General features: G+C 35.4%; 1 protein-coding gene across 1 annotated transcript in view; it reads right to left on the minus strand.

Annotated features, from left to right (window-relative positions):
- The window catches only part of SPATA16 (spermatogenesis associated 16), a 278,777-nt gene that overhangs the window by 111,314 nt on the left and 149,964 nt on the right, over positions 1-17,499 (minus strand). Inside the window, exon 5 of the mRNA XM_049775243.1 lies at positions 8,918-9,065. Within this exon, the coding sequence (XP_049631200.1) occupies positions 8,918-9,065 (148 nt within the window). The remainder of the gene's footprint in view (positions 1-8,917; positions 9,066-17,499) is intronic.

Consider the following 17,499-nt stretch of genomic DNA (forward strand, 5'->3'; position numbering starts at 1 on the left):
GTTTAACAAGTAGGTAAGTCTGTAAAAAATACCCAGTACCAGTTAGAACCTTTTTGTGTTCTGAAGATTATGGAATTCTGGAACATGGTGAAAAAAGAAAAATCACAGTGTGGCATAGCAAAATGGAGAGACGGATAAAATAAGTTTTAGTGGTCCATGGAAAAGAGATTTCTAGAATATTCAGAATGTGATAGGGATCATAAGCCAGCATTCTGTGAAGAAGAGGTAATCTCAAAAAATGGCTGAAGGTCAAGCTAACTTGTGTGGTGGTGGTGGTGATGATGTTGTTGAAGGATGAAGCATCCTGAGGAACATATTCAGGTGCTCTTGTGTCTTCAGTTGTCACATAAATAACCCATTAGGTCACTTTCAGGTCTACCGTGTTAAACTAGTTGTACTAACCCTGTTATCAACAGTTGTACAAGCTTAACTCTGACTTCACAAGAAAAGTCTTTAAACATTACTTAATATGGGAGATGCTTCTTCTCTGTGAAAGTTGAAACCAGAGCAGGGTAAAGGAAAAGTTGGGAGGTTAGTAAGAAACTGTACTAATAAAGAGTAAACTCCAGAAATTGTTGGAATGGTACTATGTAGTCCCCTTGATTAGAACACAATACATATTTTGGCTCTGGACAAGACAAAGATGAATGTATATAGGTAAAACAAAACAAAAAAACCCTCATGTTTATACATACATGCTGTATGATTATTTGGTCACACCTGATACCTCACTGTTTGTTGAAAAAAGAAGTGAATGCATTTTTGGCAGAGGCAAATTGATGAAATTCTATCTACAAGACATATAAATGGATTTGGAGAAGTGCCAATAATAGAAGGGAGATAATTTTTTATGCACAATACCTATTTTTGTGACTCAATCTCTATTGTTTTTGGATACTGATCACTAATTTGCACTTCCTATGAGAGATATTCTGAAGACAAAGAAACATTTGACCTCCCCCTTTCAGTGCTTTGTACTCACTCACTTTAGCATTTCCTGAAGGAAAGAAATTTATATCTTTAGTACTGTACATACATTTAGTAGAAATGGTCTCATCTTCTAGCAATGATACTGAGAAATACCCTTCTCTCTCATAACAGAGAGAAGCAAATCATGATGCAAAAATTCTGTTAACTTAGGGTACAGAATTCTGGACTGCAAAAAACCTATTCATTTCCAAGGAAATTTAAAAAAATTCTAGACCAATATTTAAATTTATTATTATTATTATTATTATTATTTTGGTTTTGGGGTCACACCTGGTGATGCTCAAGGGCTACTCCTGGCTATGTGCTCAGAAATCGGTCCTGGATTGGGGGACTATATGGGATGCTGGGGGATTGAACAGCGGTCCATTCTAGGTTAGTTTGTCCAAGGCAAAAGCCCTACCACTTGTGCCACTGCTCTGGCCCTCATTTTTTTTATTATTAGCAATTGTTATTTGTATTTTGTTATATAGTCACCATGAAATCACAAAGATATTTATGGTTGGGTTTGAGGCATACAATGCTTCAACACCAATGAACTCACCAGTTCCATCAATGTCCCCCACCCCCATTTGACTTCTACCATCTGCTTTTACAAGAGGCATTTTTTTATGATTATACATTTTTTGCACTGTAGTTGACAGCTCTGTTGCTAATAGGGTTTCATATATATCACTTTACAACCTATCAGCAGAACTTCCTTCTCCAAGTTTAACACTAATTTCTACCATTGACATTTCCACACCTCCCATTCCCCAGTGCAACCCCTTTTAGTCATTTCTATCCTCCAACTCCCTTCAAGGGCTTGCTTCCTTCTAGACTATTTCTATACCTCTCCCTTTCCCTGGGAAGCTGTGTCTTTCATCTCCAGGTTCTCATATAGCACTTTCATACTCAAGCAATTAGTAATTATAAAATACTAGAAACAATCATTAGTAGCTTATAATTATCTTCTCTTCCAAAGTAGCAGATCCTTTAGTATGAATAGTCTTGCCAACAGAGCATAATTCATCTTGGTAACAGGTTTGATAGAGTTACATAAGACAGAAATCTGGCTCATTAATGTTATTATTGTTTTTAAACTCTTAATGGTAATAGATCTTCTTACATATTAATTAATCGTCATAGCTTCTTTTGAAGAAAGTTAAATATAACTAAACTCATTCTCCCAGTAGGGAATTAGCAAACTAGAGATCTTATCAATGAACTTGAGAGAAGAAATGGAATAATTTGTTTGATTTTCTATGACACTAGGTAGAAATGCCTTTTGAGTAACTTCTGGTAACCTATAAAACTTTTATAAATGCATAGCAAAATGATAGGTAACTTATAACAATATACAAAAATATAATTTCTGATTTCAATGTCCTTATAAAACACTCAAACTAAATAAATTGGGATCAAAGATCATTGCAGTATTAAAATTTTGTGTGCTTATCTTTTCCCCTTCTCTGTGCCTAAATTCTAGTTCTTTGGAAGTCATGTTCAAGAATTAGTAGATAAGATTTGAGTAATTAAGGAGAAAAGTAAGACTATACATTCAATTCCTAAATTGGATGCCTTTGTCTTACCTTGCTGGTAAGAAGTGAGAGCTCAAATCCAATGCCTGTTGCTACTGATTTGCCATAAATATCTAAAAAACTATTGTTTTATCTGGCTTTTGTTTTTTTGTTTCCAAATGAAAATAATTTTTCACTTTATGAGTTCTGGAATAATGAGAGATTATGATAATATATTGCCTAAGACCTTAAAAGTACTGTATCCTGTAAAGGAATACATTACAACAAATATGTTAAACATTCGTTGGTCTCAAGTTCTGAAGTAAAAAATTAAGGATTGATCACTAGAGGATTTGATAGTAGGTGTGTGCATTTATTTATTTATTTATTTATTTAAAAGTAAATTCTTGGGGTCGGAGAGGTTACACTAGAGGTAAGGTGTCTGTCTTGCAAGCGCTAGCCAAGGAATTTGCGATTCAATCCCCTGGAGTCCCATATGATCCCCCCAAGCCAGGGGCAATTTCTGAGCGCTTAGCCAGGAGTAACCCCTGAGCATCAAATGGGTTTGGCCAAAAAAGTAAATTCTTTAATTGAATTACTGAGATTCACATTTAAAAAGTTGTTCATGTTTGAGTTTCAGTCATACAATACCCAACATCCTTCACAAGTACACATTTCCAGCCATTAATGTCCTCAGTTTCCCTCCCACCCTCCCCCATGACTGATTTTGTGGCAGACATTTTGATTCTCTCTTTTTAATTTTAGACACAGTAGCTTACAATATTGTCACCAAAGGGGTATCATGTATATAACTTTACCTCCTTTCAACACCCAGTTCTTATCCAGAGTGATATTCCAACCATGATTGTCAAAGTGGTCTCTTCTCTACCCTAAATGTACTACCCTGTTATTGGTGGTAAGCTTCCTTCTAGTTCACTTATGGATTGGTCCACCTGGCCCTTAATCTCTATTGTCTCTTGATATTATTATCATACTATTTTTTCTAATGTCCCACAAATGAGTGTGATCATTCAAAACTATCTTTCCTCTTCTAATTCGTCTTGTTCAGCATAATGCTCTTCATATTCATCATGGATAAGTAAATTTTATGCCTTCATTTTTCCTAACAGCTGCATAGTATTCCATTGTGTAGATGTAGTTTCTTTCCAAACATTTATTCTTAGGCACAGGTTATTTCCAGATTCTATCTATTGTGAATAGTGATGCAATTAACATAGTGCAGAGGGATTTTATTCATTGTGTTTTGGGGATCCTAGGGTATATTGCTAAGAGAAATATTGCTGGGTCATATGGAAGCTTAATTTCTAGTTTTATGAGGAATATCCATATTGTTTTCCAAAGAGTCTGGACCAGTTGACATTCCTACCAGCAGCTTATAAGAATTCCTTTCTTCCTGCCAGCACTGGTAGTTCTTGTTCGTTTTAATGGGTACCAGTCTCAATGGTGAGAAATGGTATTTCCTTGTTGTTTTGTTTCACAACTTCCTGATAAGTAATAATGTGAATTATTTTTATGTGCCTTTTGGACCTCTATATACATTGATGAACTTTCTGTTTATTTCTTCTCCTGATTTTTTTTTGTTGGTTTTTGGGCCACACCCTGCGACACTCAGGGGTTGCTCCTGGCTATGCACTCAAAAATCGTTCCTGGCTTGGGAGACCATATGGGACCCCAGGGATGAACCACAGTCCGTCCTAGGTTAGATCACGCAAGGCAGATGCCTTATTATGGCATGCGCCACTGCTCCAACCCATTCTCTTGATTTTTTGATGGAGTTAGATGATTTTTTTTTCTCCCTGAACTTTACCAGTGCTTTCTACATATTATAGCCCCATATCAGATGGGTATTGGGGCGAATAGTTTCTTCCATTTTGTGGGAAGTCATTGTATCCTAGTCACCATTTTCTTTGAGGCTCAGAAGCTTAATTTAATGTAGTTTTATTTATTTATTTATTTATTTTTATTCCACTTGCTTGGTCAGTTGTATTTTATCCTTAAAGATGCCTTTCACTTCAGTATCATGGAAAATTTTGCCTATGTTTTTCTCTATGTACCTTATAGTTTTAGATCTGATATCAAGGTTTCTAATCCATTTTGATTTAACTTTTTTGTATGATACTAAAGAGATGTCTGAGTTCACTTTTTTTGGTTGAAGTTGACCAGTTCTCACAACACCACTTGAAATTCTTTTCACTTTATCAAAGATTAATTGATACTCTACTTGAGGGTCTTTCTCAGGATATTCAAGACTATAGCATTGATCTGAGGATCTGTCTTTAGTCCAAGACTATGCCTTTTTTTGGCAACACCTGGAGATGCTCAGGAGTTACTCTTGGATCTTCACTCAGAAATTAGTCCTGGCAAGCTTAGGGACCATATGGGATGTCAGGGATCAAACCCAGATTGGCTACATGCAAGGCAAATGCTTTATCCACTGTGCTATTGCTCCAGCCTCCTCCCATTCTGTTTTAATGACTATCACTTTATAGTACAGTTTGAAGTTGGGGAAAGTGATGCTCTCTTCTTTTCAAGAATTGCTTTAGTTATTCTTCATGGAGGTTTATTTTTACATATAAATTTCAGAATTGTTTGGTTTATTTGGAAAATAAATAATCATGGGTATCCTAGTAGGAATTGGATTAAATTGTACAGTGCTTTAGGGAATATTACCATTAATAATATTCATTCTCCCAATCTATGAGGAAGAAGTGTGTTTTCATATCCTTCTGCACTCTTTTATTTCTTAAAGCAGTGTTTTTAGTTTCCTTATTCCAAGTTGATTCTATGGCACTAGATTTTTTGAGGCACAATTGTGAATGGGATTGCTGTTTTAAGATCTTTTTTCCCTCTTTCATTATTTGTGTATAGAAAAGCAATGGATTCTTGCATTCCATTTTGTAGGCTGCCACTTTAATATACAAATATATTGTTCTAGAAGTTAGTTTGTAGAGTATGATTTTCTAAATATAGTATGATGTCATTTGCAGTGAGAAGTGGAATTCTTCCTTTCCTAACTATATGGATGCTTTAATATATTTTTATTCATTTTTCTTATTTTTTGGTGTTTGGGCCACAGCTGGCAGTGCTCAGAGGTTACTTTTGGCAGATGCGAAGAACCATATGTGATACTGGGGTGACCATAGGTCTGCTGATTGCAAGGCAAATGCCATATACTCTGTGCTATTGCTCTGGATCCATCTTTTATATTCTAATTGCTATGGCAAGTATGTTCAATGCTATAGTTAATAGAAGTGGTGAGAATCAGCAACCTTGTATTTTGTCAGATTTTAGAGGAAATACTTAAAGTTTTTCCCCACTGAGTATAGTTTGTTGTGGACTTGTGGTAAATAGCTTTGACTTAAAGTTTATTTTAATATAAATAGGTTCTGAATCTTGTCAAGTGCTTTTAAGGTATCTATTAATATGAAGATTTTTATTTTTTTTATTGCTATATGTTGTATTATGTTGATTGACTTGCATATGTTCAACCATCTTGCTTTCCTGGGATGGTTTAACTTGGTCATGGTTTATGACCTTTTTGATGTATTGTTGGATTTTATTTAATAGTATTTTGTTGAGGATCCACACATCTGGATATTGGACCACAACCACAATTCTATTTGTGGTGTGTGTGTGTGTGTGTGTGTGTGTGTGTGTGTGTTGTCTTGGGAGTATTTCAATTTCTTGGAAAAGCCTGGAAAAATTGGCAGCGTGTCCTTTTAAAAGTTTTGAGAGAACTCACTAATGCATCCATCTGGGTCAGAGCTTTTGTTTTTGAGAAGTCTTTGGTTAAGGTATTCCACATTATTTTGGCTCAATTTTGGAGGTTATAAAGTTCAAATATTTATTAATTTCTTCTTGGTTCTCTTATTTTGTGTCATAAAGATTCTCAAAGAAATTTCTGATTATTTTTTCAAATTTTGTACTAGCTGTTGTGGCAATTCCCTTTTTATTTCTGATTTGGTTTATTAGGGTTCCCTCTCTCTTTGTGAGTCTTTAAATGGCTTATTGTTCAAAGAACCAATTCCTGTTCTCATTGATCTTTTGGATTGCTTTATTTTGGATTCCAATTTATTATTCTTGTTCTAATCTTAATTATTCAGTTTCCTTTTGCCTGCTTTCAGCTCATTTTGTTAGTCATTTTCCATTTTCTTAAATTGTAGGGTTATTTGCATTGGCTCTTCCTTCCTTCCTGATGAATGCTTGCAAAGCTATAAAATTTCTCCTTAATACTGCTTTTGCTATGTCTCCAAAATTCTGTTATTTGTGTTCTCATTATTATCTATTTTCAGGACTATTTTCTTTCTTCTCTGACCCACTGGTTAGTTTAGTAGTGAGTTGTTTAAAATCCAGGAGCTAGAGTTATTTATCAATTTCTATGTGTAATTGATTATAATATAGATCATGTCCTGAGAAGATAGTTGATATAATTTCTATGCTCTTGATTTTATGAAGGTATTTTTTTTTTTTTTGTGGCTCAGAATGTGGTCTATCTTGGGGAATTTCCTTGTGCATTGAACTCTGGGACACAACTCCCCTTCACTGCCTTCTTCTATCCCAGCTAAGTAGGCCTCTGCTACCATAGATGCTACCACAATTGAGAGACCAGACAGAGCAACATGAAGCTGTTCAGAATGGTTGCCATGTGCACCAATGTTTCTGTGAAGGGCACACTGTGCACAAGTCCAGTTTGAGGAGGCCACCAAAAGATCAAATCACTCACAATCACTGAGTCTTCTCAGGTCCCTGGGTCACTGTTTGGGCTCCAGTTGTGAAAGTGCCCCATGTTGTGAAATCACTCTACACACCATATTTCCAAACCCAGGTAAATGGGTCTGAATCAGGTAGCCACAAAGAATTAATAAACCAAGCCAGTCAGGAAAGAATTATGAAGTCAGTGGTGTCTTGCCTTGTGGTGTCTCTTGTGGTGTTTCAGACAAACTGAAAATTGTCTTTATCAGACAGGAGAGGGAGGGTTGAATGAGAGACAAAAGTACCTATCTAGGTGGGCTTTTACAAGTCAAATGGCTATGTGAAATGGAAGAGGAAATTGTGGGAATACCTTTGTTTGGGTAAAGGCAGGCTGTGACCTAACAACTATCCTCCAAGAAAGCTCCAGATGTGTCTCTTCAGACAATCTACCCAGAAATATGTGTCAATGATTATATTCCTTTTGAGATTAATTTTTTTTCATTTTGAGTTTAGAGCTGGGCTGTTTATCTGTCATCAAGATACAGTGTCTACAGATTTTGTTGATGTAGTAGTAGTCATTTTGAATATCATTAAAATATGATAAATATGAGAAAATCCTCTTTCTCACTCTTTTTTTTAGGACCACACCCAGATCAAGTCTTACTCTATTTAGATTCCTCTCCTAGCAGGGTTCCAGGTAGCATGTGAAGATGTGGGGAGAGAACTTAGGCTGGCTGCAGCAAGGCAAGTACCTAAACAACTACACTATATCTCTGGAAATCTTATTCTTGATATGGAATAACAGATTGAATAAGAGTAGAAAGTTAAACAGTATTTTTGAATGCTGAATAAGTGCAAGAGGTTCCCCAAAACTAAAAGGATAATGACAATGCTGGGTTCTCTATGTACAGAGGCTGCACATATATGATTTGGAATGCAGTGATCTAAGAATTAAGGAAAAAGGTTTGAGAGGTAAGACAGATGCAGGAAGAATAATAGAAATATCAGGCATTGTATTAAAATATTCATTTATCAAGAAATCCCATCATCACCTCATTTATTGATTAAGTATTTGGAGAAAGATGACATTTTATAAAGGCTGTATCTTTTCATTCAAACAAAAAGCTTTTCTATACATTATTCTTGCCCCTTAAAATACAGACTAAGAAACAGAATTATTCATTTAGACTTTAGTAGGACTAATTCTACTTAAAACTAGAAAATAATTTTCTGTTTTAATTCATTAAACTTAAATAGATACCTCTATTTGCCTAAAGCAAACAATAAGTAAATAAACAGTAAATGACTCATTTGTTTTATTTTGTTTTGCTTCTGGGCCACACCTGGTGATGCTCAGGGGTTACTCCTGGCTATGCTCTCAGAAATCGCTCCTGGCTTGGGGGACCATATGGGATCTGGGGGATCAAACTGCAATCTGTCTTAGGCTACTACAGGCAAGGCAGAGATGCCTTACTGCTTGTACCACTGCTCCAGCCCCACTTACTCCTTATTTTTTTAGCTTGTTTGTTTCTGTAGAGTTAGAAATCAAACCAAGGGACTCATACATGCAAGGTAAGTGTTATTACTGATGAATTATATATATAATATATATACATATATATAATATACACACACACACATATATATCTCCTCCATCCCTTTACATTTTCACATGGGAATAAAATTACAGCTGGTAACTTGAAGGTAATAAATCTTACCTGTATAGATATATTCCATATATGCAGGATGAGTTTTTATGAAAACTTCTTTTACCTTTTCTATTTTATCGGCTCTGATTTTTGTTGCAAAAGGTGTGTACATGACTGAAAAAGATTCCGCTCTTGTGATAGCTTCTTCAATCATGGCCTGAGAGGAAACAGACAACACATTTGGCAATAGTAAGAATGCATAATTTTTAAGAATGTAAAAATATAATTACCTTTATGGATGATTTAAAAATCTATATACTGTACTGCAAAGATAAGGTATTCTGGCCTTGAATATTCATGAGAATAAAATTTTAATTAGTTCTGGAAATACTATTTCATATTAAGAAAACCAATGAAATGAAAAGTTTGTAAATAGACGTAAACTGAATTTGCTTTAAGACAGAAATTAAAATTCTAAGATGCAATTTTTTTCTTGATTTAAAAATCAAATTCTTAAGTCTAATATAATCACCTTATGAATAGACACTGATAAGCAATTTATACTTTACAATGAATTAAAATACTAAATTTAAATGACACAACAAAGCAGACAAACTGCCTATTTCTTTTTCTAATATTTGGGAAAACCTTTTGGAAAATTAAAAATCTTTCTTGACTTCCTTTAGCAAAACTTTTCTTCCATGTCACAAAAGTCATGGGAGATGGGCTTAGCTAGAAATGCAGTTCAGGCAAAGAACAGACAACTCTGACAATGATAATTGGGACTGATCACTCAGGACAATAATTGGGTACTGGATGGAAATAAAATGATATACACAGTATTCCCTCATTAATAGTACAAATCACAATAGTGCATTATTTTTGTCCTATTTTTTTCATAAAAACACAAAACACATTGTCAAAACAATGTTTCTGCATAGTGCAAAACACATTGTCTAAAAGGAAAAAATAAGAAGAGAGAAACAGATGGAGAGGAATAGAGAGAGTAAGAGAAAGAGAGGGAAAAAGAGGAAGGGAGAGAGCTACAGAGAGATTCAGAGAGAGACAGAGAAAGAGGGAAAATGAGAGAGGAGCAAAATGCCTGCACCATAGGCAGGCAGGGAGGAGGATGGGAGGGAAACTGGGAACACTGGTGGTGGGAAACATTCATGGATGAAGGGTGGCGTACATTGTAAGACTGAAACTCAACTTTGGACAACTTTGTAATCTGTGTTTAAATAAAAATTTGTAAAGAGAAATGAGACAACTTGGGACATGAGCGTTAGATAAGGGAGTTGGACGAAAACAGCTCCTGTTTTTAAAACTATTAATTATTCGGGGCCGGAGAGATAGCATGGAGGTAAGGCGTTTGCCTTTCATGCAGAAGGTCATCGGTTCGAATCCCGGCGTCCCATATGGTCCCCCGTGCCTGCCAGGAGCAATTTCTGAGCACGGAGCCAGGAATAACCCCTGAGCACTGCCGGGTGTGACCCAAAAACCACAAAAAACAAAAAAAAAAAAAAACCAAAAAAAAAACTATTAATTATTCAATGAAACTATCGTATATTTTTGAAAAAAAAATTCACTTACATAAAAGACAATAGAGAAAATGAAATATCTTTGTACATTCTTCGTACAATTTTTCCAAGATTAGTATTTGACTTCATTATTTTATTTTTAAAAAGTAAGTCATACAAACGACAGACAAAAAATGAATTCCCTTAAGTCATCTATGCTTATGCAATATTCTTGATCAAGTCCTGCCATCACCCTGAGATTCCCATTTTAATTAGGCCCATTACTATTTGTAATAGACCTAAAAGAAAGTTATGTGAAGTTTTAAAAAGAATTTATTCCTTTACTACAACTTTACCTTCTAATGAGGCTTGAACATTGAATAAAAAGTGGAAGTGTCTATAAGTTACCTCATTTTTCTGAAAATAGCATAAAAGCATATTACAAAAAATCCTATTTATTTATAGGAATCATTTTCTCCCTGACAACTAAAAGCACCAACTGCCAAGAAGAAAAAAATAATAGGTTTGAACTTTCCAACAAAGAAACCACTTAACAAACAGAAATTTCTACTATTACTGACATAGTATTTAATAAACAAGTTTCCTACTGATATAAAAGCTATAGAGTTGACTTTAAATTAAAAAAGCTTAATTTAACTTCTTCATTGTTTGTTCCATTGTCACAATGCCAAATAGTTTCATGGTCATTTATGTTGTGTAAAAAGAGCATTTTTGTGAGACTAGGGAGATAGCTTAGAGGATAAATACACATTCTTTGCATGCTGAAGGCCGTGAGTTGGATCCCTAGCACAGCACTGTTCTCCAAGCTGGGCTTGGAGAGAGATACTGGACTCTGAGAAGTGGTCTCGGAGAACCATCTGATGTGCTCCCAACCCCAAATATACTACACTTTGAAAAGAGTATCTTTACAAAGATTTACTTCTTTTTTTTCTTTTTTGTAGGAGAATAACAATGCAAACTTTTTATTTTTTATTAATTACTTTATATAAACAAGTGGTTACAAGTTTGCTCATAATAGAGTTTTTTTTGATTGAATTTGCTATACTATGTATAACATCAGTGCATATTTCCTGCCACTAAGTTCCCAGTTTTCTTCCTGCCTGACACACTTAAAATAATAGCAAATGTCTAAGTGAAATTTGGTAAATTTCTGAATGGGTGAATGAAAGACCTAAAATAGCACACAACTCTGTTCTTTAAAGGCTCAGGAAGCTGGAAGGAGGAAATAATTCAGTTGCAATATAGCCAGCAGTTGGAGGGGTGAAGGACTGTGAGAGCGCAGTAGCTCAGCATGCTGGAAGCAGGATGCCAGTGCTGGAATGCTGTTAGCATTGGGGAAATCCAACAGAGAGCTGGAAATCAAAGATGTGTCTAAAACATAAACAAGGGATTGAAGTACCAGGTTTTCTGGTCTTTCAGCAAAAATGATGGTCCTTTGTATAAATGATTATTATATTTTGAATAGTTTTCTTTCTTTCTTTCTTTTTTTTTTTTTTTACTCTTTTTGTTTTTGTCTTTGGGCCACACTGGGTGATGCTCAGAAATCACTCCTGACTTGGGGGACCATATAAAACACTGGGGATTGAAACGTGGTCTCCTCCGAAGCTAGTGCGTGCAAGGCAGATGCCTCACGTCCTGCGCCACTGCTCCGACCCTTGAATAGTTTTTTAAAATAGAACTTTTCTTACTTGGTTACATATATGCACTACTAGAACCACTCTTGGGAATGGTTTCCAGACCAAATATGTAAGCAGAGGCATGTAATGAAGAAATGGTTCGAGATCTCAGTTCTAGGAGTATGATCTCACTTTACTTTCAGTGGTAAACTGTTTATTTATGTTGCTTGGGTTACCATACCGAAGTAAAAAAAATTAAGATCTCTTATCTAAGCATTCCAGTCGGTAGGAAAAAAAATTCATCTTCTCCTAGTTCCAGAAGCTTGAAGGTCTGGTTTTGGTTCGCTTGAAGGTTTGGGTTCTTAGGTTCTATCTCTCTGGTTGTGGTATCTTCCTGTAGCTTTTGTACTTCTTCACATAAATTTTTCTGTGCCTATTTCATAAGGACATCAGTCACTTTGGAGTAAGGGCCATTATCAATTCAATATTAACTGCACTGCACCTTTTTAGGTTGTATTGGCGATTGTCAGAAATGATGGGTTTAGTACTTTACCATGGGAATTGGGGAGACGGATCATACCTCCCAAATGCCAAAAGAATTTTCTTGATAGCATCTCTAAATAACTTGTGGGAAGATTATTTTTTTTTTTTGGTTTTTGGGTCACACCCGGCGGTGCTCAGGGGTTACTCCTGGCTGTCTGCTCAGAAATAGCTCCTGGCAGGCACGGGGGACCATATGGGACACCGGGATTTGAACCAACCACCTTTGGTCCTGGATTGGCTGCTTGCAAGGCAAAAACCACTGTGCTATCTCTCCGGGCCCGGGGAAGATTATTTTTTAAAAAAATCAGTAAAGGTATTCAATGCCCCACTTTGGTTCATTAACAGTATCCCAATAAAGTCAAAATGGAAAAAAAAAATCACTCTCTGTGTTCCATTTCTTTTCCAACTGCTGGCAGCTTAAGCAATTTGCTAAGCCACCTCTCAGCATGGATGGTAAGATCTTCTGCCCAAGAGCTTGCACCAGCTTTTTTTTTCTCTCTCTCTTTTGCAAGTGGCAGAAGTGTGGTTTTTGTGTGGCAGCTTGATCTGCTCATTTACGGCTCAGTAATCTTGGCTGGAGGCCCAACACACTGCATTCAGGCTTATATAGAGCTTTCCATCCAGAAAGGTCTATGTTGACAGCAGTCTCCCCCTCCTCCCATTTACAGCCAATAGAAATACAAGTTTTTTGTGACTTCTGCCCTTCATCCTGAAGATAGGTAAGGAAGTAGCAAGAGAGGAGAGTGCATTCATAACAAGAAAAAATGAATAATCTATGGAGATCGTTTGTCAAAAATAATTATTATAGCTCCAAGAAGAAATACTATAACACAGAATAAAAATAAAATAAAAATGCAAATTTCTGTTGCATCAGATTCTGACATTTATTTTCTTTGTTTTAATTTTAATTTTTTTTTGGTGCACACTTCACCAGTGCACATTTCCTGTCACCAAAGTCCCGGAGTCAGACAATCATAAGATTTTTCAATCTAACTCCCATTCTTCTTGTGAAGGATGAAATAATATGATTATATGCATTGTGTTTATTTTCTTTATATAACTTGAAAATATAGAGTTGGGTTTGTCTTTTTATTTAAAGTTTATTTGACAAATAGAAGAGTTAAACTCAGTTTTATATTTTATTCATTTGCTTTTTAGCCATACCCTATGGTGCATAGGATTTAATCCTGGCTCCAGGCTTAGGAATCATTGCTGGTGATGGTCAGAGGACTATATATAGTGTGGGATGGAACTTACATGGGGCATGTGTAAATGCCATAGTTTCTATACTATGTTTCTTGTAAACTGACAGTTTCATAAATAAATAAGGACATTTATTACTATCACCTATATTAAAAAACAAGGTATAATTTTGGACCTTTTAATCAGATTTTTCTTGAAGATGAAAAATAAAATATAGAGGAAGAAACTAGATAAGGAACTTTAGCTTGCTGTATTAAATAAAGATGGAGGCCACTTCCAAATGATATTTTCAATTGGACCAAACTCTCTGCTATTTAGTCATTCTTTTCTAAAGTGTGAGTTTCTTTGATATTCCTCAATGCAGAGAATGGGGATAACTTTGATGCATACGTTTTGCTGTGAACTGTAACAGTGCTGCTCATTGCTCTCTCAGCTCCCAAACTAACTCAAAGCAGCTTTGCAACTAGCTGTTTACATTTGGGGGTTCTGATAATTCTCTGTTGTTCTCTGATTTATCAAAGTTTTAAAGCTTACAGTCATATAAATCAGGTGTGCATGTGGGCAGATCATTTCTCCTACAATTGTAGCTTATAATACTTTCTCCTGTAGCTAAACAAAAAGAGTCACTTGTAACCTCAAAACTAATTTGCCCAAGATAAGCACATAAAGAGTGATGGTGGAGATACAAAAGGAGCCAGCACACAAAGAGTAAAGGGAAGAAACTCAGAGCAAAATGAAAATTACTGGAAAAAAAAAAAACCTACAACAAAAATTCATCTCCCTCTTCTAACTTAGAAAACTGATTCTTCCTGGTAGCTTTATAAGAGCACTCAAGGTGACCATGATAATTCTGGTAGAAAGTATTAATGTTAAACATTTTCAGGATGATAGAATTATGAAAATTTTGTCTCATCTCTTTGTTGGAGGATTCAGGCAAATATAACTCTTTAACTATGTGTCCAGTGATGGAAGTAGTTCAGGAATGAAAATCCTGTTACTGTTAATTAGAAAATACGATTAGATCATCAAATGATTCCTTTAAAATCGTTTAATTTTTTTTAATATGGGCTATCCCAGTGGTGCTTGGCCAGCTGTGAGAGCCTGATGGTTTAAATGGATTCCCTTGATGCTCTCAGTAGCAGGCTTTATCTTAATTACAGTAAATTACTTTACTTTTAAGATCAGATCTATGAAGAATCCTCAGATCTTCAGAATTATATAATCCAATTCACTAAGATTTTGAGAGGTTTACACAAGTTTGAATTTTCTAGGCATGAACAGCTTTTTAATTTTACAAAATTTAGAGTTTCAAATATTATAGTTTACTTTTTAAAAAAGTTATGAAAACATTTTCCTGTTTAAAATAAATATCATAAATTTGATAGTGTTTAATTTTCTTTGGTATTATAAAATATAGATGCCATAGAATTTTAGTGAATAAATAAGGGCATTACCTGGGCACACAGGCAATTTTCTGTTCTCCCTTGTAATTGCATGTGACATGTGGCTGAATATGGGTCAAAGGAACAGAGGCAGTTGCAATACTATTTCCAGAATTGGCCCATAAAACTTCTTCAGATCCTCCATCTTCTCTGTAAGTTGTCTGAAGAGGACAGATTCTCAGGACACACAGGGATATGGTGCTACACTATGAGAGATGTGTGGTTCCCACGTTGCTATTTAGAGGATAACTAATTGGGGACTCCCATATTATACTAAAGTATGAGAAATGCACTTTTATTGTTTTAAGTTACTAAAATTTTGGAGCTTGTTGCTGCAGTCTACATATAGTCATCTACCCTAAAAAAGAAGCAATAAAATTTTCTCTCTTTATTTTTAGATATGAATATTTAGCAATTTTAAAAATAAGGTTGTAACTCAATATTCAGAAGTAATTCTGTTCAGGGGCTGCTAGAGTCACACACAGGCAGTGTGAGGAGACCTTAGATCAATGTAAAGTTACACACACTGGCGTGTGCTTTGCCACTGGCGCCACAAAGGAATTTTAAAGATAAAATAACATGGTAACTAGAAGTATGATAAATATATATCATACTTTCTATAACCAATTTTCTTTAATTCATATATTATTGGTATAGGTTACTAGTGAGTGAACATTATTTTACAGTCTTATTTTCAGAGTGAATTAACATTGGATTGAAAGGAAGTAGTACTAGATTTGCAAGCTATAAAGATTGAGGTGAGAAACTAGTCTTTTTGTTTGTTTGATTTTGGGGGGTGGCTACACCCAGCAATATTCAGGGTTTACTCCTGTCTTTGCATTTAGGGATCGCTCCAGGTGAGCTCAGGGGACTATATAGAAAACCAGAGATCAACTTAGGTTGGCCACATGCAAGACGAATACCCTACCCTTTACTTTAGCTATGGTCTGAAACTTGAATCTTAAGTGATTAAAATGGCTTTTTAAAATTTATTTTGCATGAATTCCTAAGCAGATTGCAGGGAGCTTGCTTGGTCAACTTGGCTGAGCAGTCAGTGCTATGATGTGGAAGATGGGGTGCTGTTTAGGTACTGTGGCATTGGGGACTATCAGGTCCACTAGAACACCTTTGGTGCTCAGAGATCTCCAGTGCTGTGGATAGCCTGCATACTTATGGCCTCCATGATGCCCTCTGGTGGTATTTGGGAATCAGGGCATGCAGGTCTGGACATGAAATTGGGTTTTCCAAATATACAAAGAATACACCCTGATCCTGAGCTGTTTCTGTTGCCCAGGTTCTCTGTTATTCCTTTAATAACAGTGCGAGTTTTAAATGATAACTAAGACCTTCTATAATATAACCTAAAAGTCTTGAGCAACACTGTTTATCCCATTATAATTCATTTAAATATCTATATGTTTAATTGGTAAGATTTCTATTTTTAAAATTTAGAGTTAACCTAAAGAACAGATTATTCTAAATTTATTATCTTAAGGATTCCATATAAAAGCATTCCCTATAATTTGTGTTAGTAAAAATTGAGCTTTTAATTGTTTATTGAATTTTCTTTCTAAGGAATGTGGAATGCTTTAGGAATTGAAAAGATTGCACCGTGGGTAATATGTTTGCTTTGTATGCAGCTGAGCTGAATTCAATCCCAATCTTTAGTATCACATCTGATTCCTTGAACTCTTCCAGGAAGAAGTGACCTTTGAGCAAACAGGAATAAACCCCAAGAATTGCCAGGTATGCCATCCAAATCACACATACCCAGTAAAAGAAAACACAGAATGCTTTAGAAATGTGTATATAATTAATATTGGGGATCATGTTAATCCTGAATATGAGACATGATCACCAAAATAAAAATTTTATAAATATTTTAATATAACTCTATGTCAGAATATCACTTATAAAGATTGTTTGCTGGGGCTGGAGAGATAGCATGGAGGTAAGGCATTTGCCTTTCATGCGGAAGGTCATTGGTTCAAATCCTGGCATCCCATATGGTCCCCTGAGCCTGCTAGGAGTGATTTCTGAGCATAGAGCCAGGAGTAACCCCTGAGCTTCTGGGTGTGACCAAAAAAAAGAAAAGGATTGTTTGCTCCTTCCTTGATAATCAATGTTTTGTTGTTTGTTTTTATTTTTTTGGTATTCAGGCTCAGGTGCTTAGGGCTTATTCTTGACTCTGTGCTCAGGGATCACTTCTAGAGCTACAAGTACATATTAAATAATATTTTCCTTTTTCTTTTTTCATGATTATCATGTTCCCAACAAAAAGAAAACAAAAAATTGATTCTACTATTTAT

This window comes from Suncus etruscus, chromosome 6 (assembly GCF_024139225.1).
Source record: "Suncus etruscus isolate mSunEtr1 chromosome 6, mSunEtr1.pri.cur, whole genome shotgun sequence".
Lineage (NCBI taxonomy): Eukaryota > Metazoa > Chordata > Mammalia > Eulipotyphla > Soricidae > Suncus > Suncus etruscus.